Source organism: Nelumbo lutea, chromosome 1, assembly GCF_056320005.1.
Source record: "Nelumbo lutea isolate HS-2025 chromosome 1, American lotus-T2T, whole genome shotgun sequence".
NCBI classification, from domain to species: Eukaryota; Viridiplantae; Streptophyta; class Magnoliopsida; order Proteales; family Nelumbonaceae; genus Nelumbo; species Nelumbo lutea.
In genome coordinates, this window is record NC_142684.1 from 188,140,186 (window position 1) to 188,156,351 (window position 16,166).

At 36.6% G+C, this 16,166-nt stretch overlaps 1 protein-coding gene across 2 annotated transcripts; it reads left to right on the plus strand.

Annotated features, from left to right (window-relative positions):
- Positions 1–749: 749 nt before the first annotated feature.
- Positions 750–15,371, plus strand: LOC148879919 (mitochondrial pyruvate carrier 1). Of its 2 annotated transcripts, XM_088961671.1 has the most exons (5): positions 750–1,164; positions 13,670–13,786; positions 14,561–14,615; positions 14,705–14,840; positions 15,131–15,371. In XM_088961671.1, exons 2-5 carry the CDS (start codon positions 13,694–13,696, stop codon positions 15,168–15,170), a joined length of 324 nt encoding a protein of 107 aa, XP_088817797.1. In that variant the 5' UTR covers positions 750–1,164; positions 13,670–13,693; the 3' UTR covers positions 15,171–15,371. The 2 variants fall into 2 exon arrangements, with proteins under 2 accessions (XP_088817797.1, XP_088817798.1); XM_088961672.1 differs by lacking the exon at positions 15,131–15,371 and having other exon boundaries at positions 14,705–14,844.
- The last annotated feature ends 795 nt before the right edge of the window (positions 15,372–16,166 follow it).

A 16,166-nucleotide genomic window follows, 5' to 3' on the forward strand; every position in this document is an offset into this window, starting at 1 on the left:
GGTATTATTAATATTATAGCTGCCAGTGTTGAGTGCCAATTGCCAAATGCGTTGTCAATAGTTGGATTGTTTTTTACCCGCTTCAACATCTGCTCCCATTTTAATAAGAAATTCAGATATTTGTTTAATTACAATTGTATTGAATCAAGTCTAAAAATATGATGCATTTATTAATCAGAATGAATTTAGATATTATTTGATTTGATTATATATAAAATTATTAGAATTAAAATACTATTTTAATATTATTATATATAAAAATATCATTTTATATTATTTTTTTAATATTATAATTCTTTAGAATTATATTGAACATGTATTTGATAAATTTATTTAGTTTTATTTATAATATATATTTTTATGATTTCAATTATGATACCAAAAAGACATCATAATAGCAAATCTTGCGGCCAATCAACCGCTATCATAAGAGAGATGACTAATCAAGTGGTACTCATCAGATTCACAATATGGGTGTTTTGATTGGTATCATGTCTTTCCGGTATCATATATTTTCCCATTTTTTATTTTATAATTAGATTTAATTTTACACAAAGTTACTGAAATTTGTATCAATTTTAAACGGATACCCGAAGCATATAAATGATTCAATTAAAATCTATGTTTTAGATATCCGCAGGTATCGGGTTGAATTCGGATCCTCTGTATCGGAAAAACGATCCGATCCGATCCGGTTGATGCCTGATCGACGACCTACCATGAGGAGGTAGGTGGGTGGATTGGTTTTTGGTGACAAGTACAGCATCATATAATCATGTAACGAAATACGAAACGATAAACGAGTTTTGTTGCAAAGAGGCGCCGAGTTCTTAGACTTAGACGGCAGATAATGGGCGAAAAGAGAGATAATATGCAACTGCATCAGTATCAAACAAAGTAATTTTCAACTCACCCACCTAATGACAAGCCCCATGGTCAAATTCAAGCACCATCAGACGGTTGAGAACTCTTGCGCAAATTACCATCTTTATGCAAGTGCTCAACATTGCTCTTGTTAATAATCGTTCGGAAAAGGTCAAGTCATACGCAGACAACGACGGAAGGGAAGGGAACCTCGATCAGTTCCTCCTCCTTTCTGCGAAACCAATTCCTCTTCCGTTCTCTTGCTCTCTGTCTCCGTCTCCCTAGTTTCAACCATTACAGGCAACTCTCTCTCTCTCTCTTAATTGTTATTGTTTTTATGAAATGATCTATTGATGCTTGTTTGATATATAAAACTTGCTTGCAGATAACCAGAACGTTGCTTAGAACCCCATTTCTTTCTACTTTTCTAACTTGCATTCTTTCTCATTGCTGTAAGGATAAGATTTAGAATTTTGCCTAGATAAGTAGATAAATTGTGTATGGAGGTATTATACATCAGTTTCCAATTATTATTCATGATTCAGAAATGAATGTTAATCATCGTTCACCAGATTATCCTTTCCATAGTCCTGAAAACTCAATCTAATTGGTTAGTTCATTTCACAAGTCGGTTTAATTTCCCCGGTTACTATGCTACCTTTCTGGTGTATAATCCGGGATTAAATCTACGAACTCGCCAAGATGCATTTCAATCAACTGAGCAATTTCGGCTCAAAACCTAATTTCTATGTTTCTGAGCTTCCATAAGTTCTGTGTTTATATTGCTTCTATTATCTATTATTGTTGGTCTCCATTCAATTTAGTGTTTTTTTTTCGCTTCATTCCATTCAATTTAGTTGTTATGGCTTGACGCCATCAATCAATGCCATTTTTTAGGTAAGAGCTGATATCCAATAAATTCTTATTTTTCCTGCTATCACATAGGAAATATTCTAAAAAATTTTGGATGCCAACATGAGTGTAAGAACTTTTCTCTATTTCACTGTTAAATGGAAATGATTAATATTGCATGCTTGCTCTTTGCTTCTTAGGGCTTATATTGGCATATTTTGTATTTTTAGTTTACTTTTATAAAAGTATGTTTTCTTTTGTCTCTACCTTATAACTCAACAATCCAGCTCCCTTAATTATTATTATTATTTTTTTTTTCAGTTTGCCTGCCATTCTACTCAGAGAGATTAATGTTAAGGAAAAAGATATTGTACTACTGAACACTTAATACTATCACCCAATTCTGCCTGAAACTTTAATTTGGCCATATCCCATAGAATGGCTTCTCATTTTCATTTAGTATTTACTACTTGGATAGGTTTTATTACTGATTATTTAGTTGTTTTCTATGATAGGTCCTTAAGCCTAGATATGACAATACCCATAACTTCACATCTAAAATAGCATGGATGATTGTTTCTGTAGCTGGAGATTCTGAGTTAAATGGTCTCTAAACATCATTATACAATTCATGCATCAACGTCTTGTTTGCATAGGGGAATGTTTTGAGATAGACAAAATTTGCAAATTCATGTTTCTTTTAGTCTAAACAAGTCTACAAATCTAGAGGATTTGTCACAATTGAGGTATCCTTCCCTTCAAATGTGCATTTATTCCTTTGATGTCAAGTTCCTTGGGCAGTGGCGTTCAAGATCAAAGGAATAAATCCTCTACATTTGTGCCATATCATGCCAGCAGTCCTTGCCATATTTGGGTAACATAGCACGGCGCATTATCATCTCACTAATTCAATTAAGCAGTTTGAGGTCACACAAAAGATTCAGAGAGTCTATAGGATTTTGCCCCAGGTCTCTTCCACTCTATAATGATAGCAAACATGATTAATGGATTTGTTATTCCTCAAGCAAAACAAGATACATACATACACTGTACTGTAATATTGATATTATTTAATTTTGGTAATGCCTCTATTACAACATATATTGAAATAGAAGGCAGATTCAGACAAAACCATCGACCAGTGAGGATTTTAAAGAGCACAAATGGAAGTTAGTGAGTGAAATATAAGGTATTACGCCCAAATGAAATGTTTAATAATAGCTAAGATAAGTGTCCAAAAATGTATGACAAGTTGACATTAGTTTCTTTTCTCATTTATGGAGTCATGATATGGTGGTCTTGAGGGTCTTTATTCATTGTTTTGCACTTGTCAGCCGAGAAGCCCTGAAGCACAATTGGATGGCCTAGATGCTGTGGGGCTGGTTTAAAATGTCAATCCTGAGGAGTAGCTTAGCATTATGGTTAAAATCCAAATTTCTTCTGCTGTTACAATTGTTTTTTATTGGTAACTGATGATTAGATATGAATAAAAGAATAATATACATACAAGAATGACAAGCATTCCCACAATGTGGGCTAATATCTGTCACCTACACCTTTCTTTTAACTTTTTACAAAGCATTCTCAGAATTATCCCCCCCCCCCCCCACAAAAAAAAAAAAAAAACGAGCCCTAATTTGCCATGTTCCTTGCCACCTTGGAATCACCTTCCTCTGTCAAAGAACTAAAGCTGAATAGTCTTCCCAGCCTCATCCTTGTAACACCACTAACAGTTCAGCTATTGTAGAAGTCCCCTTGCCTGTGGGTTACTTATGGCTAAGATGGATTGCCATAATTACTTTTTCAATCCTTACTGGTTTGATTTTTGTTATCCTTACTTGTTCTGGTATTACATATAGCTTTCATGATAGCATCCACAGTTAGGGCTGTACATGGGGTGGTTGCAAGCTGTTTGGCCAACCAAAACGACCTGGTTGGGTTGAGAAATTGGCCACCTGAGTTAAAACCAACTGACCATGAATGAAAACCAACACAAACATGAAGAGTCAGTTTCTCAGTTTGATCAGGTTGGACCAAAAGGTGGTAAATGATATATATAATATTATATACAGAAATATATGTATATAATATAATATAATATACAATATATAATATTATTATATATTATAATATACATATATATCATGGAAAACCGAAATACATATTTACATTTGTTGAGGTTTTAGACAGTTTTGTGCAGTTTGCAGTGGTAGTTTTTTTATTATTTATTGTTTAGATAGGGAGTGGGGACCACAACACTCTTGTTGAGTCCTTTTTGAGCAGTTATTTTAAGTGTTTTATGTGTTAACCGCCCTATAAGGTCATATTGGTCTTTGTGCTCATTATTTTAAACTATAAATAATAGTGAAGAGGGCGGCCAGAATTATTGCTCTCTTTTCTCTCAAACCTCTTCTCTTCTCTTTCTTCTCTCTTTCCTTCTTCAAGAAATATTATTTTTTCTTTTACAGATTTTTATTTCAGCAATCTTCTACTTGGTATCAGAACTCGACTAGGGTTTCTTGGAGTTCTTCCATGTAGTCCTAGATCAGTCGATTGCATGAGGAGATAAAGGGCTGATCGATCTACTTCAAATTGCCCAGTTCTTGGATTTTTTTGGTGTTTTCTAGTCATCAGGAGGGTGATCTATGTTTTGGTATCAAAATCAGGAAGAACTGGAATGTGGGGAAGAGTCCTAGTCAAGTTGGACTCTTCAATTTTGATCTAATCTTGGGCGCTCAGGTATCGTTGGACTTCTCTAGGTATTCTATAGGGGGCGGTTAGATTTCAGGGAGTTTTTTAGCCCTCTAGAGTGACCAATTCATATTTCTCTTCGGTGGAAGATAGTGGGAGGACAAAGATTTCTCTTTGGATAGGGGTTTCTTCTTCATGAAAAGTATGTTACCCTTGTGTGTGAGACCGATTTGATCTTGGAGGCTTTCTACTTGGTTATTTCCTGGCTAGGAGTTGTTTGAAGTTAAATGGAGAGTTGGAGTACCGAGCAGAAGTCCATTGGTAACATGGGTTTAGGTGTTGGAGGTAGTAGTGATATTTTGGGTCTGGAATCATTACTACAGTGAAATTTGATGGTACAAATTACCTAGAATGGACACAATCAGCCAAGATGGTCATTGGTGCTCGTGGGAAACTAGGGTACATCACTGGGGAGGAGAAGAAACCTGATACAGATCCTTCCCAGTGGGTACAAGAGAATTACATGGTGATGACCTAGCTGTGTAACTCTATGTTACCTCATATTGGTAAAAATTTCTTGTGAGCTAATATTGCAAAGGAGATTTAGGATGGAGTGACTGAAACCTATTCCCAGAAACAAAATGTAACTAGAGCCTATTAGTTAAGGAATCAGGCGATTAATACAAAATAGGGAGCTGGACCTCTTTCCATGTATTTCTCCACGTTGAAAACTCTTTAGCAGGAGATAGACCACTTAGAAACTTGGTTTGGGAGAGTATGAAGGATGCAACAACCTATCAGGGGTTGGTAGAAAAGAATAGGGTTTTTGAGTTCTTGGCTAAGTTGAACCATGAATTCGACATTGCTATGCAACACCTCCTTTCTAGAGAAAAGTGTGACTCTTTCTCAAGCTTATGCCTTTGTCTCTGGAGAGGAGAGCAGGAGGAATGTCATGTTGAGACAGTCTGGGATAGGTCAGTCAACTATGATTAGTATAGTTAAATGTAAGCTAAATGGAGACAAGGGGAGTAGTGAGGCTAGGAGGGAGGACAAGGACTTGGTGTGTAACTACTGCAAGAAGACAAAGCATACTAGAGACACTTGTTGGAAGCTTTACCCTCATCTCATACCAGCTCGGGTTAAGAACAAGAAGGGAAATGCAAATGTGGCAATTATAGGACTCTTCGAGACCCCTTTACCAAGTTGATTTGGAGTCCATTGCAGCGGCAGCAGTGAGAACTGAATTGGAGAAGTATAGACAGCTTATGAGTAAGAAGGATTTAACTAGTTCTAGTTCTTCAGACGGACAACACAGTGCAGGAGCCAATCACACTATTTCCTTTGCTCATGCATGTAGTTCATATGCGGTTGCAAATCATGCATTGACTTCAGGTAAGGAGAGACCTCCTTCGATTATAGACTTAGAGCATCTGAGCACATGACCAATATGCCTACCCTTTTTAGTTCTTACCAGTTGGGCTCTAGTAGAGAATATAGAGTTTCTACAATAGATGGTTCTCATATTCCCATTGCTAGGAAAGGGACTGTTAGAGTGACTAATGACATTACTTTATCCTCTATCTTACATGTCCCTAGACTCCATACTAATCTTCTTTTTGTAAGCTCTCTGGTAAAACTTTGAACTGTTCAATGACCATCCTTCCTAGTAATTGTGTTTTGTAGGATCTGGAATCAAAGAGGACGATTGGGAGTGGTCATGAGGTGAATGGAGTCTACCTTTTGGATGAGATTCCAAGACATCAGAGCCACCATGTTAGTAGCAGTAGTAGTAGTGGTTCAAAGTCAGTGAGTCAGATTATGCTCTGGCATAATCGTTTGAGTCATCTTTCTTTCATTTCATTAAGGTCTTTGTTTCCAAAGTTGTTTGAGTCTATCCAGTTGTCTAGTTTGGAATTTGAAAGTTGTCAGTTGAAAAAGCATTGTAGACATTCTTTTAAGCTAAGTAATAAAAGAAGTTCTTTTGCTTTTGATATTGTTCACACTGATGTATGGGACCTTACCACATTTCTTCCATGGGTGGTTATTGTTATTTTCTCTTGTTTGTGGATGATCATTCACAGTACTCTTGGATATAATTGATGAGATCACATGATGAAGTACCTATTTTGGTGTGACAGTTCTACCAAATGGTTCACACACAATTTGGAGTGAGGACTGAAGTCTTCAGATTAGATAATGCTAGAGAATACTTCGAGAAGGACTCGGCAACATATTTTTTGGAGCATGGTGTGGTTCATTAGAGTAGTTGTGCATATACACCGCAACAGAGTGGGGTAGCAAAGAGGAAAAACAGACACATTGTAGAGGTGGCAAGAAGCCTTATAGTGTGTGCCTCAGTTCCTATTCGTTTTTGGGGGGATGCAGTTTTCATAGCTGTGAATTTGATTAACCGTGCTCTTCATGTATTTTGGGGTTTAAGGCACCTTTTATCCTGCTTTTTCTATATGGGGAGATATTTCATATGCCTTCGAGAGTCTATGGGTGTATTTCCTTTTGTTCACATTCTTGGTCCTCATCGTAAGAAATTGGATACGAAGGCCAAGAGTTGTGTTTCCCTTGGGTATGCTCAAAACCAAAAGGGGTATTGTTGAATCCAGTGTTGAGGAGCAGGTTTGTCACCATGGATATTACCTCCTTTGAGTCTACTTTCTTTTTCTCTGGTGGTTCTCCTCAGGGGTAGTGTTTTGGGGAGAACTCACAACCTGTCCCTCTTCCTATTTCATTTATTCCTTCATCTGATCCACATGTTCCATCATCACCAGCTCCAATCCCATTGCCTGATCCACTACTGCCAACTTCACAGTCCTATCAACATTGGCAAAAGAGGATTGACCCCACACATGCTCAGATAGAAGAACCTGCACCACTCTTCTTCAGTCCATCTGAGATCTCATGTTTGATTGATACAGTTTCAGGTATTTCCCTTGAGCCTAAGCCCGTTATTTCCCCTGATAATGATGTTTTTGTACCTAACACTGTTGTTGCAACCGACCCCATTGATCTTGATCTTCCCATTGCACTTCGCAAAGGGAAGAGAAAGTGTACAACCCATTGCATTTCACACCATCTTTTCTATAATGCTTTATCACCCTCCTACCGTGCCTTCCTTTCTTCCTTGGATTGTCTATACCCAAGAATGTCAATGAGACTCTCTCCAAACTTGAGTGGAAAATAGCTATGCAAGAAGAAATAGAAGCTTTGTTTAAAAATCGGACATGGGAGATAGTTGATCTTCCTACAAACAAAGAGACAGTCGGATGCAAATGGGTGTTCACTGTGAAGTACAGGGCTGATGGCAGTATAGAAAGGTACAAGGTAAGGTTGGTTGCAAAAAGGTATACACTGACCTATGGTATTGATTACGTAGAGACTTTTGCACCCGTTGCTAAGATGAGTTCAGTTCGAATTCTCTTGTCCCTAGTAGCTACCTCTTCATGGCCTCTATTCTAGCTTGATGTTAAAAATGCTTTTCTTAATGGTGATCTGTAAGAGGAGGTATATATGGACACTCCAACTGGTTTTTATGATAATGTTGGTAAGGGAAAAGTTTGTAGGCTAAAGAAATCACTATATGGTTTGAAACAATCACCTAGGTCATGGTTTGACAGGTTCAGAGGGACACTTATCTGTTTTAGGTACACATAGACTCTTATCAATATTGATTGTATATGTAGGTGATATAGTTGTTACAAGAAATGATCTGAAGGAGATTGATGCACTTAAGAAGTCACTACAACAAAAGTTTGAGATCAAGGATCTAGGTGAACTGAAATATTTTCTAGGGATTGAGGTTGCAAGATCTAAGCATAGGATTTTCATCCCTTAGAGGAAGTATGTGTTAGATTTACTATAGGAAATTGGGAAGCTAAGAACTAAACCAATTGACACTCCTATTGACCCAAATCGTAGAATTAATGCTTTGGATGGTGAGTTGGTTAAGGATGTGGGAAGATATCAGAGGATGGTAGGCCGGTTACTATATTTATGTATGGCACGTCCAGACATTTCCTATGTTAGTGTGGTGAGTCAGTATATGCATGATCCTCAGGTTCAATAATGGGAAGCCATCGAGAGGATACTTGCATACCTGAAAAAGCATCCTGGTAGAGGGATTCTTTTCTCAGATCATGAAAATTTAAAACTGGAGTCCTACACAGATGCAGATTGGGCAGGTTGTTTGGATGACAAGAGATCTACGTCAGGGGTATGCACCTTTGTTAGTTTCATGGTAAAGTACAGTTAGTTGTGGCTAGATCAAGTGCAGAGGCTGAATATAGATCTATGGCTCATGGTGTTTAAGAACTACTTTGGGTGAGGTCTTTACTAAGTGAAATTGGAATAAAAGTTGAGGAGCCCATGATGTTATATTATGACAACCAAGCTGCAATCAATATTGCTCACAATCCAATTCAACATGACAAGACTAAACACATTGAGGTTGATAGGCACTTCATAAGAGAAAGGGTGACAACTGGACTCCTTTGAATTACAGTTGGCTGATGTTTTCACTAAAGGGGTTGCAAAGAACAAGCTTAAACACAATCTATGCAAGTTGGGAATGTGTGACATTTACTCCCAACTTGAGGGGGAGTGTTGAGATTTTAGACAGTTTTGTGCAGTTTGAAGTGGTAGTTTTTGATTATTTATTGTTTAGATAGGAAGTGAGGACCATAACACTATTGTTGGGTATTTTTTGAGCAGTTATTTTAAGTGTTTTATGCTATTTTATGTGTTAGCTGCCCTATAAGGGCATATTGGTCTTTGTACTCATTATTTTAAATTATAAATAATAGTGAAGAGGGCAACCGGAATTATTGCTCTCTTTTCTCTCAAATCTCTTCTCTTCTCTTTCTTCTCTCTTTCCTTCTTCAAGAAATATTATTTTTTTCTTTTACAGATTTTTATTTCAGCAATCTTCTACCACATTCATTGTTTTTTTTGGTTTTTTTGATCAATAACTCTGGATTGTATTACTATTAATAATATGAAAAAGTTACAGGGCGAGGGGGCTAAACAATCTTAGCTCCCAAGAACAACCATTAAACATCAAAAACAAAAATTACAAAACAGCCCAAAATATAGAATTTCTGTTCACCCCTTGTCTAGCTAGACCATCTGCCAAAGAGTTCGCACTTCTTTTTACCCATTTGTACACTTAAATTTCCTCTTTTCATTACTGTAATTCCAAAGTCTAAAACTATCCTCTTTCAGCCAGTTTACCACCACTTCAGAATCTCCTTCTATGATCAGCTTGTTAATATGCATATCCTTGATTCTTTGTACCCCTTCAAGAGCTGCAAGTATCTCAGCTCTCAAAGAAATATACATATATATACATTCATTGGTTTTTATGCAATTTGCAAAACAGAAATATACATATATATATATATATATATATATATATATATATATATATTTAAATTTATTAGATTTAGATATATACAAAACCATAATTAAATATATGCAAATGAAACAGCCCATATTAAAAGTTTAAAATATAATTATATATACTATATAAGATATATACTACCATATGGCTATAGTCAGGTCGGGTTGGTTTTGGTTGGTTTATACATTACCAAACCGAAATCAACCAACAGTGTATGAAAACCAACCAACTCGGATCAAGTTGGGTTAGGTTGGTCGGTTTGGTCAGACTCCTGAAGCATAATTGGATGACCTAGATGCTGAAGATTGGCAAAAAAAAGGATTGTCTTCAAGATTGAGTAAGCATGGAATGGTCTTCTAATTAAATTCAAGTTGACCTTTGTTGGGCAAGTGATTATGGAGATCTGCTTTAGACTAGACTCTGATAAGCTATGGTACAATGTAATTGGGAGCATTCATGGCATGAAAACAAATGGGTGGGATGTGAGGATGGCCTCTAAGCTTTGTTAGCCTCTTCATGGAAAGTTATTTCAGGCTTGCTTCTTACCTTCTAATAACATACTGGTATGATGTATGCTCTGGGAACATGACTAAGTTTTGCAAAGATATCTGGTGGGGAGATAGACCATTGAAGGAGTGCTTCCCCATCATTTATTCCCTTTCATCCTATAAGCACAAAACCATCTATTGTTACATCTTTTTATCTAAGTTCCTAGGATTTGGAACTTAGAAGAGGCTTATGGGATTTTGAGTATACAAAAGTAATAATTCTTGTGCCTCGTTTAAGGTTCTCCCAAGTCAACCCAATGTCCTAATCTATCACATGCTTTTTCAGTAAGAACCATCTGGAACAGGCTAGATGAACCTAAGATTAGGGCTGTCATTTAGACCAATTCACCGGTCAAGCCAGGCCAGGTTCAGGCCAAGCTTTGCCTCTATATTAACAGGATATATTTAGGCCCAAGCTTGAACCCAGCCTGACCATCAGATATAGATCTTTATCCCGAGACCAACCCTCGTATAAAGCCTAAAGCCTGACAAAAAAATTGGACAAGATTTTTTTATTTTTATTCAACAATAAAAGTGATTTATTTATGTTAAATGACCTCAAACCCAAAAATATTGAAAGATCTCACTATGACTTGAGAAAAGAGAAGAGGTTGCAAGGTGCCAACCAATTGGTTGGTAAGGTCTCCTGCTGGTCGTAGTGGAGACTTGGGATCAAATCCCGCCTGCACCTAGGTTGGGGGGTTATGGGTTGGGGGATGGGCTACCCCCCATTGTGTATCCCTTTAAAAGATATAAAAAAAATGTAGAAAAGAGAAGAGGAACAAAGTAAAAAATATATATTATATAAAATATTATTCGGTCGGGCTTGGGCTGTTCTTTTTGAGAAAGCCCAAGCCCGCATGCCTAAAATCTTGTTCAAGCTTGATCAAGTATGAGCCAGGCCATCAGGCTACCTGGCCCATTAACAGGTCTATAGTCAATGGACTTAAAAAGCCCAATACCTGATTCAATTCCAAATCTGATTATCCTGGATTTGGATGTTAGAACTTAGAACTTGCATCATCAGATTAATAATTGGATCGGATGTGGATTTAACCCCACCTGATCCAATTAAAATCTAAGTCCGATAAAAATTTATTATTTTATATATATGTGTGTGTGTGTGTGTGTGTGTGTGTGTGTGTGTGTGTGTAGTATAATTATGTGTGTACGTATATTATATACAATATAAACTTTGTCACTGATAATTTTAATATTTTATATTTATATACATTTGTCACTGATAAAAATAATTAGTTTTATTAACTTTTTTTTTAAATTATTGTCATTTTAAACACAATAATATGGATGCAGGTTAAACCCAAATGTAATCCAAAACCCAATGTGTTGATTTCAGATCCAAAGGTTTGACAATCAGATCAGAATTTGATGCTGATGTAATCTGATCCAAATATGATTTGGTTACAGCCCTAGCTAAAATCAAGGCTTCTTGTTGGGAGGTTTTCCATTTGAAAATCAACACTTGTGAGACACTTCAAATAGAAAACCTAATTGTTGTTTGTCACCCCACAAGTGTTTTCTCTGTAATGCAAGTGTGCATCCACTTCCCATCTACTAATCTCCTGCCATTATGTTTTCATTATCTTAGGTTGGTTTCTTTCTCTCTTTGGTAGCAGGTGGACTCCACCAGGAGTTATGAAGAGTCTCTTCAAGGCATCTTTCTTCAACCCACTCAAGAAAAGATGAAAGACATTATGGAGATGCACAATAGGGTTGGGATTTTGTCAAAATTTCAATGGGCCCTGACCCGAAACAGTGTAAAATGTTAACTTGGGCCAATCCAAGTTGCACTGCACCCCTTATCTTGAGATGGTGGCATGTTGTGGCTCATTCATCTTCAATATGGAGTGGTGCCCACCACTTTGAACTAAATTAAATTAAATTTTGTTCGATGCAACATGGGGAACCCTGGAATCTGGCATAGGAGGGAGGAATCTTTAGAAACAGAGAGATATGGAGCCATTCTATACTTGTATTCAGGTCCTATAGGTATGGGAGACTATAATAGCTGAACTACTAGTCATATTACAAAGGTTGAAGCTTTGAACCAAAACAAATTAAACTTTAATGGATGCAGCATGGAGAATTCTGGCATTTGTGGAATTGGATGGATCTTTAGAAACAGATATAGAGCCATTCTATGCATGTTTGTATAGTCTATAGGTATGGAAGACTCTACAAGAGCTAAACTACTAGCAGTGCTACAGAGTTGAAGCTTGGAAAATCCTAATTTCAGCAATAGTGGTGGAAGGAGATTCTAAGGTGGTACTACGCTGGCTGAGGAATAATAGTCAAGAATCATAGTACTACCAGCATGCAATAAGGGAAATCGAACACTTGTCAAGAGATTATTGACTAAAAAAAACACTTGTCAAGAGAGCTGAATGTTACATTTACTTGGTTCCAAAGAACAGTAATCCGTTTGGATGACTCTTCAGCTAAACAAGGGGTGAATAGGGTACAACTATATTTGGGGTTCACATTCTTGATGTCATTATGGCGGTGGGCCTTGGCTCAATGGTTGGGTTTTGTGACCTGGGTGACCAGGGTTCAAATCTTGGAAACCACCTCTCTGTATGTGCAGGGGTAAGGTGTGTACATCTGTCTCTCCCCAGACCCCTCATTGGTGGGAGCCTTACGCACTGGGCTGCCCTTTTTCACATTCTTGATGTTATACAAGATGGGGTTAGGTATTTATGGCTAGCCTAACAAATTCGGATAATCATCTTCTGATTGTAGATACCATTCTCTTCTCTGATATTGATAAAGTCCAATAACTTTACATTCAAAAAAGAATTAAAATTGAAGATGTGTCTGTTATGTTACATTTTCTTCTTGCTGTCCTTGTGCAGTCTAGAATTGCACCTTTGCAGTTTTTATAATGTCAAATAGTAATTCTTGTTACTAGGGGTGGAGTGGACAAAGAGAGCCTTGTTTGGGGCCTCCGGGCCCTGGGTTTTGAGCAGTAAGGCTGCCTTGTATACTCTGGATTATGGTTTGTTAGCCTGGTGCTGTGATTTCCGACTCCCCCTTTACCCATCTTAGATAAAGGGGATTCACCCACCTTTTTTCTTGACACTTCAATAATAATCTCTTGATTACTGTTGATTATGAAAAAGTATTACTTTTTACTACTGTAATGAAGTCCACTATAAAATGTCTATTTTTCTAGGTTTGCATTTCATTCCTGAGTTATCATCATTATCTCCTTTCTTAATGCATTTTATATCTACTATTGAAAAAAAAAAAGCTTTAAACTGACTATAATTGGATCATTATACAGGTGTCTGGACGGCATTAGTTTTAAATGTCGGCCTTCCGAGCTTTCTTGAACAGTCCTGTGGGTCCCAAAACAACTCATTTTTGGGGTCCTGTTGCGAATTGGGGCTTCGTTGTTGCTGTAAGATTCAAAACTTCGTCTAGTTATTACCACTCTTTTTCAGGCTCATTCACTGTAGTTCATAGCATTACAACTTTTTACAGATGTACATATTTGATACAACTTGTTATTAAAACCAAGAATCTTCAAGCTTAAAAGTTCTTCAGATTCAGTTTTTCAGAAAATAGTGGGTAAATTTTCCTTGGCTTTCTGTAAACAAGGCGATTAGGTGTGCAAGGAAAAGGATAAAAAGTGGAGCTGGTTGTGTGTGACAAAGAAATAGTAAAGGGCAGGGGTTTCCTCGGTCCATTCCACTCAATGACTATAGTAATTCGGGAGGGGAAATATCCGATAGAAGGCAAAACTGTCCCAAAAAGGTTAAAATTCAATAATATAGTTTTGAAAAATGTAGGTTAAGTTAATATATTTAATATGGAGGCTGAGAAAATCTCAGATGTATGGATTATTTGTAGTCTGTACCAGTTGGACCCCGAGGTCAAACTGCTTAAATGCTGATCCACTAACCTGTGTATTTCTCTATCAACATTTGGGCTAGTTCTGATAATTCTGCTTGCATTTGCTTACACTCCAAAGAAAGGTTTTTACTTTCTAGCATTTTTTCTGTTACTGGAGGAGCTCTGCTCCTGGAACAGTAAACTTTTTTTTTGAAACATTACCAATGGCACCTAATGATAACTATTTCCTTGTTTATCTACATATAATTCTTATGAACTGGATTATTCTTTAATGATTCATTTCATTCCAACTCATAATTGTAGCTGGTTTCATCTATAGGGCTTGGTGGACATGCAGAAGCCTCCTGAAATGATATCCGGAAATATGACTGCAGGTTAAAAAGTGTGAATTTGAAAAGTATCTCTTCCCTTTGCCCTTGTGATAGAACTAGACTGTAATTTCACCTTTAATGTGGTAATGCAGCAATGTGTATTTATTCGGGGTTGTTCATGAGGTTTGCATGGATGGTACAGCCACGCAATTATCTGCTTCTAGCATGTCATGCCTCAAATGAGACAGTGCAGCTTTATCAACTCTCACGTTGGGCTAGGGCTCAGGGGTAAGGAAATTAATTTCTACAAAAAACAATTATTACCTCACTCCAACTGTGCAATTATGCGCTTTCTACTCTTTATTTGACATGTGTGCACTAGATGCCTCGTGAAAAGGAAATACTGCAAATCTTTTGGATGGGAATTGCTCAAATTTTCATGATTTTGACTCTAATGACCATTTGTTTTATTGTTGGGTTTCTATAAGCCAGAATGCTTTAAATATATTTCACACCCACATGCATGGAATCACATTGGAATAATAGTAACTCAGTTGCTTGTGCTTTCTTTATGACAGGTATTTGGAGCATAAGAAAGAGGAAGCTGAAAAAGAGTAACTTGTAGATAGTACTTTGTTATCCTCTTCAAGATGCTGGATTTTTACTCTCTTTTTGTCAGATGATATTGTTTATGTTCTGCTGCATAACCATCATAAATTCCATTTGCACCAAATGTAGTGCCTAGATCCTGTTTTCCCCCACCACTGACTAGAACCATTTTTCTAATTAATCTTGTCATTGCTCGTATAATTTTCTAAACCCTGCTGCTTTTGTGATTGCTTGCCCATATCATCAACAAAATAGTAGAAAAGGGAAAACCACCATGAGAATAAGAATTAATACTTGGTGAATGACCAACACAGGAGATCAATATACAAAGTACCAGAATTAATGTAGAAAGTTTCTTTTAAGCTTGTTACCTAATTCTGGCACATCTATTGTAATAATGTGACATCATTCGTATACAACTAGCCCCCTTTTTTTTTTCTAATTTTGAGTACAAAGGATGATGACGTGCAAAAGATTTATGTTAGTGCTTGCTATTCCGGATATCATTTGTCAAGCCATCTTCGTGATTTTGGGCATTTAGGCAATAAGAATTCTATAAAATAAAATTTGACCAATTTTTTAGCATGGCGACTCATCATATGATTCATATCTAAATGACAGTAGTGTTCTAAATATATTAATTTCAATTGGGTGGTATCAAATCGAATTGGATCCGGATATTGAATACTACTCTAAAGTATTAATAAATTAAATTAAAAATGACTAAAATATTATGTGTTATTAATAAACTGAAAAAGAAATTTGATTTTGTATGATGAATACTATGATTCTTTAATATACTTACAGCATTCAAACTAACTATACTAAATAGGTATATATCAATCTTATGTAAATACAAGAATAAATGTAAATGCTTAAATATTTTATGATCGATTTGTATTGAGATAGATATATGTTGCATCTAACTATAATTTAGATCGAGTTCTGATTAGAATTCGATACTTTTTGTTACCAAGAGCATCAGAAATGTTAAGCAAGCGTTAC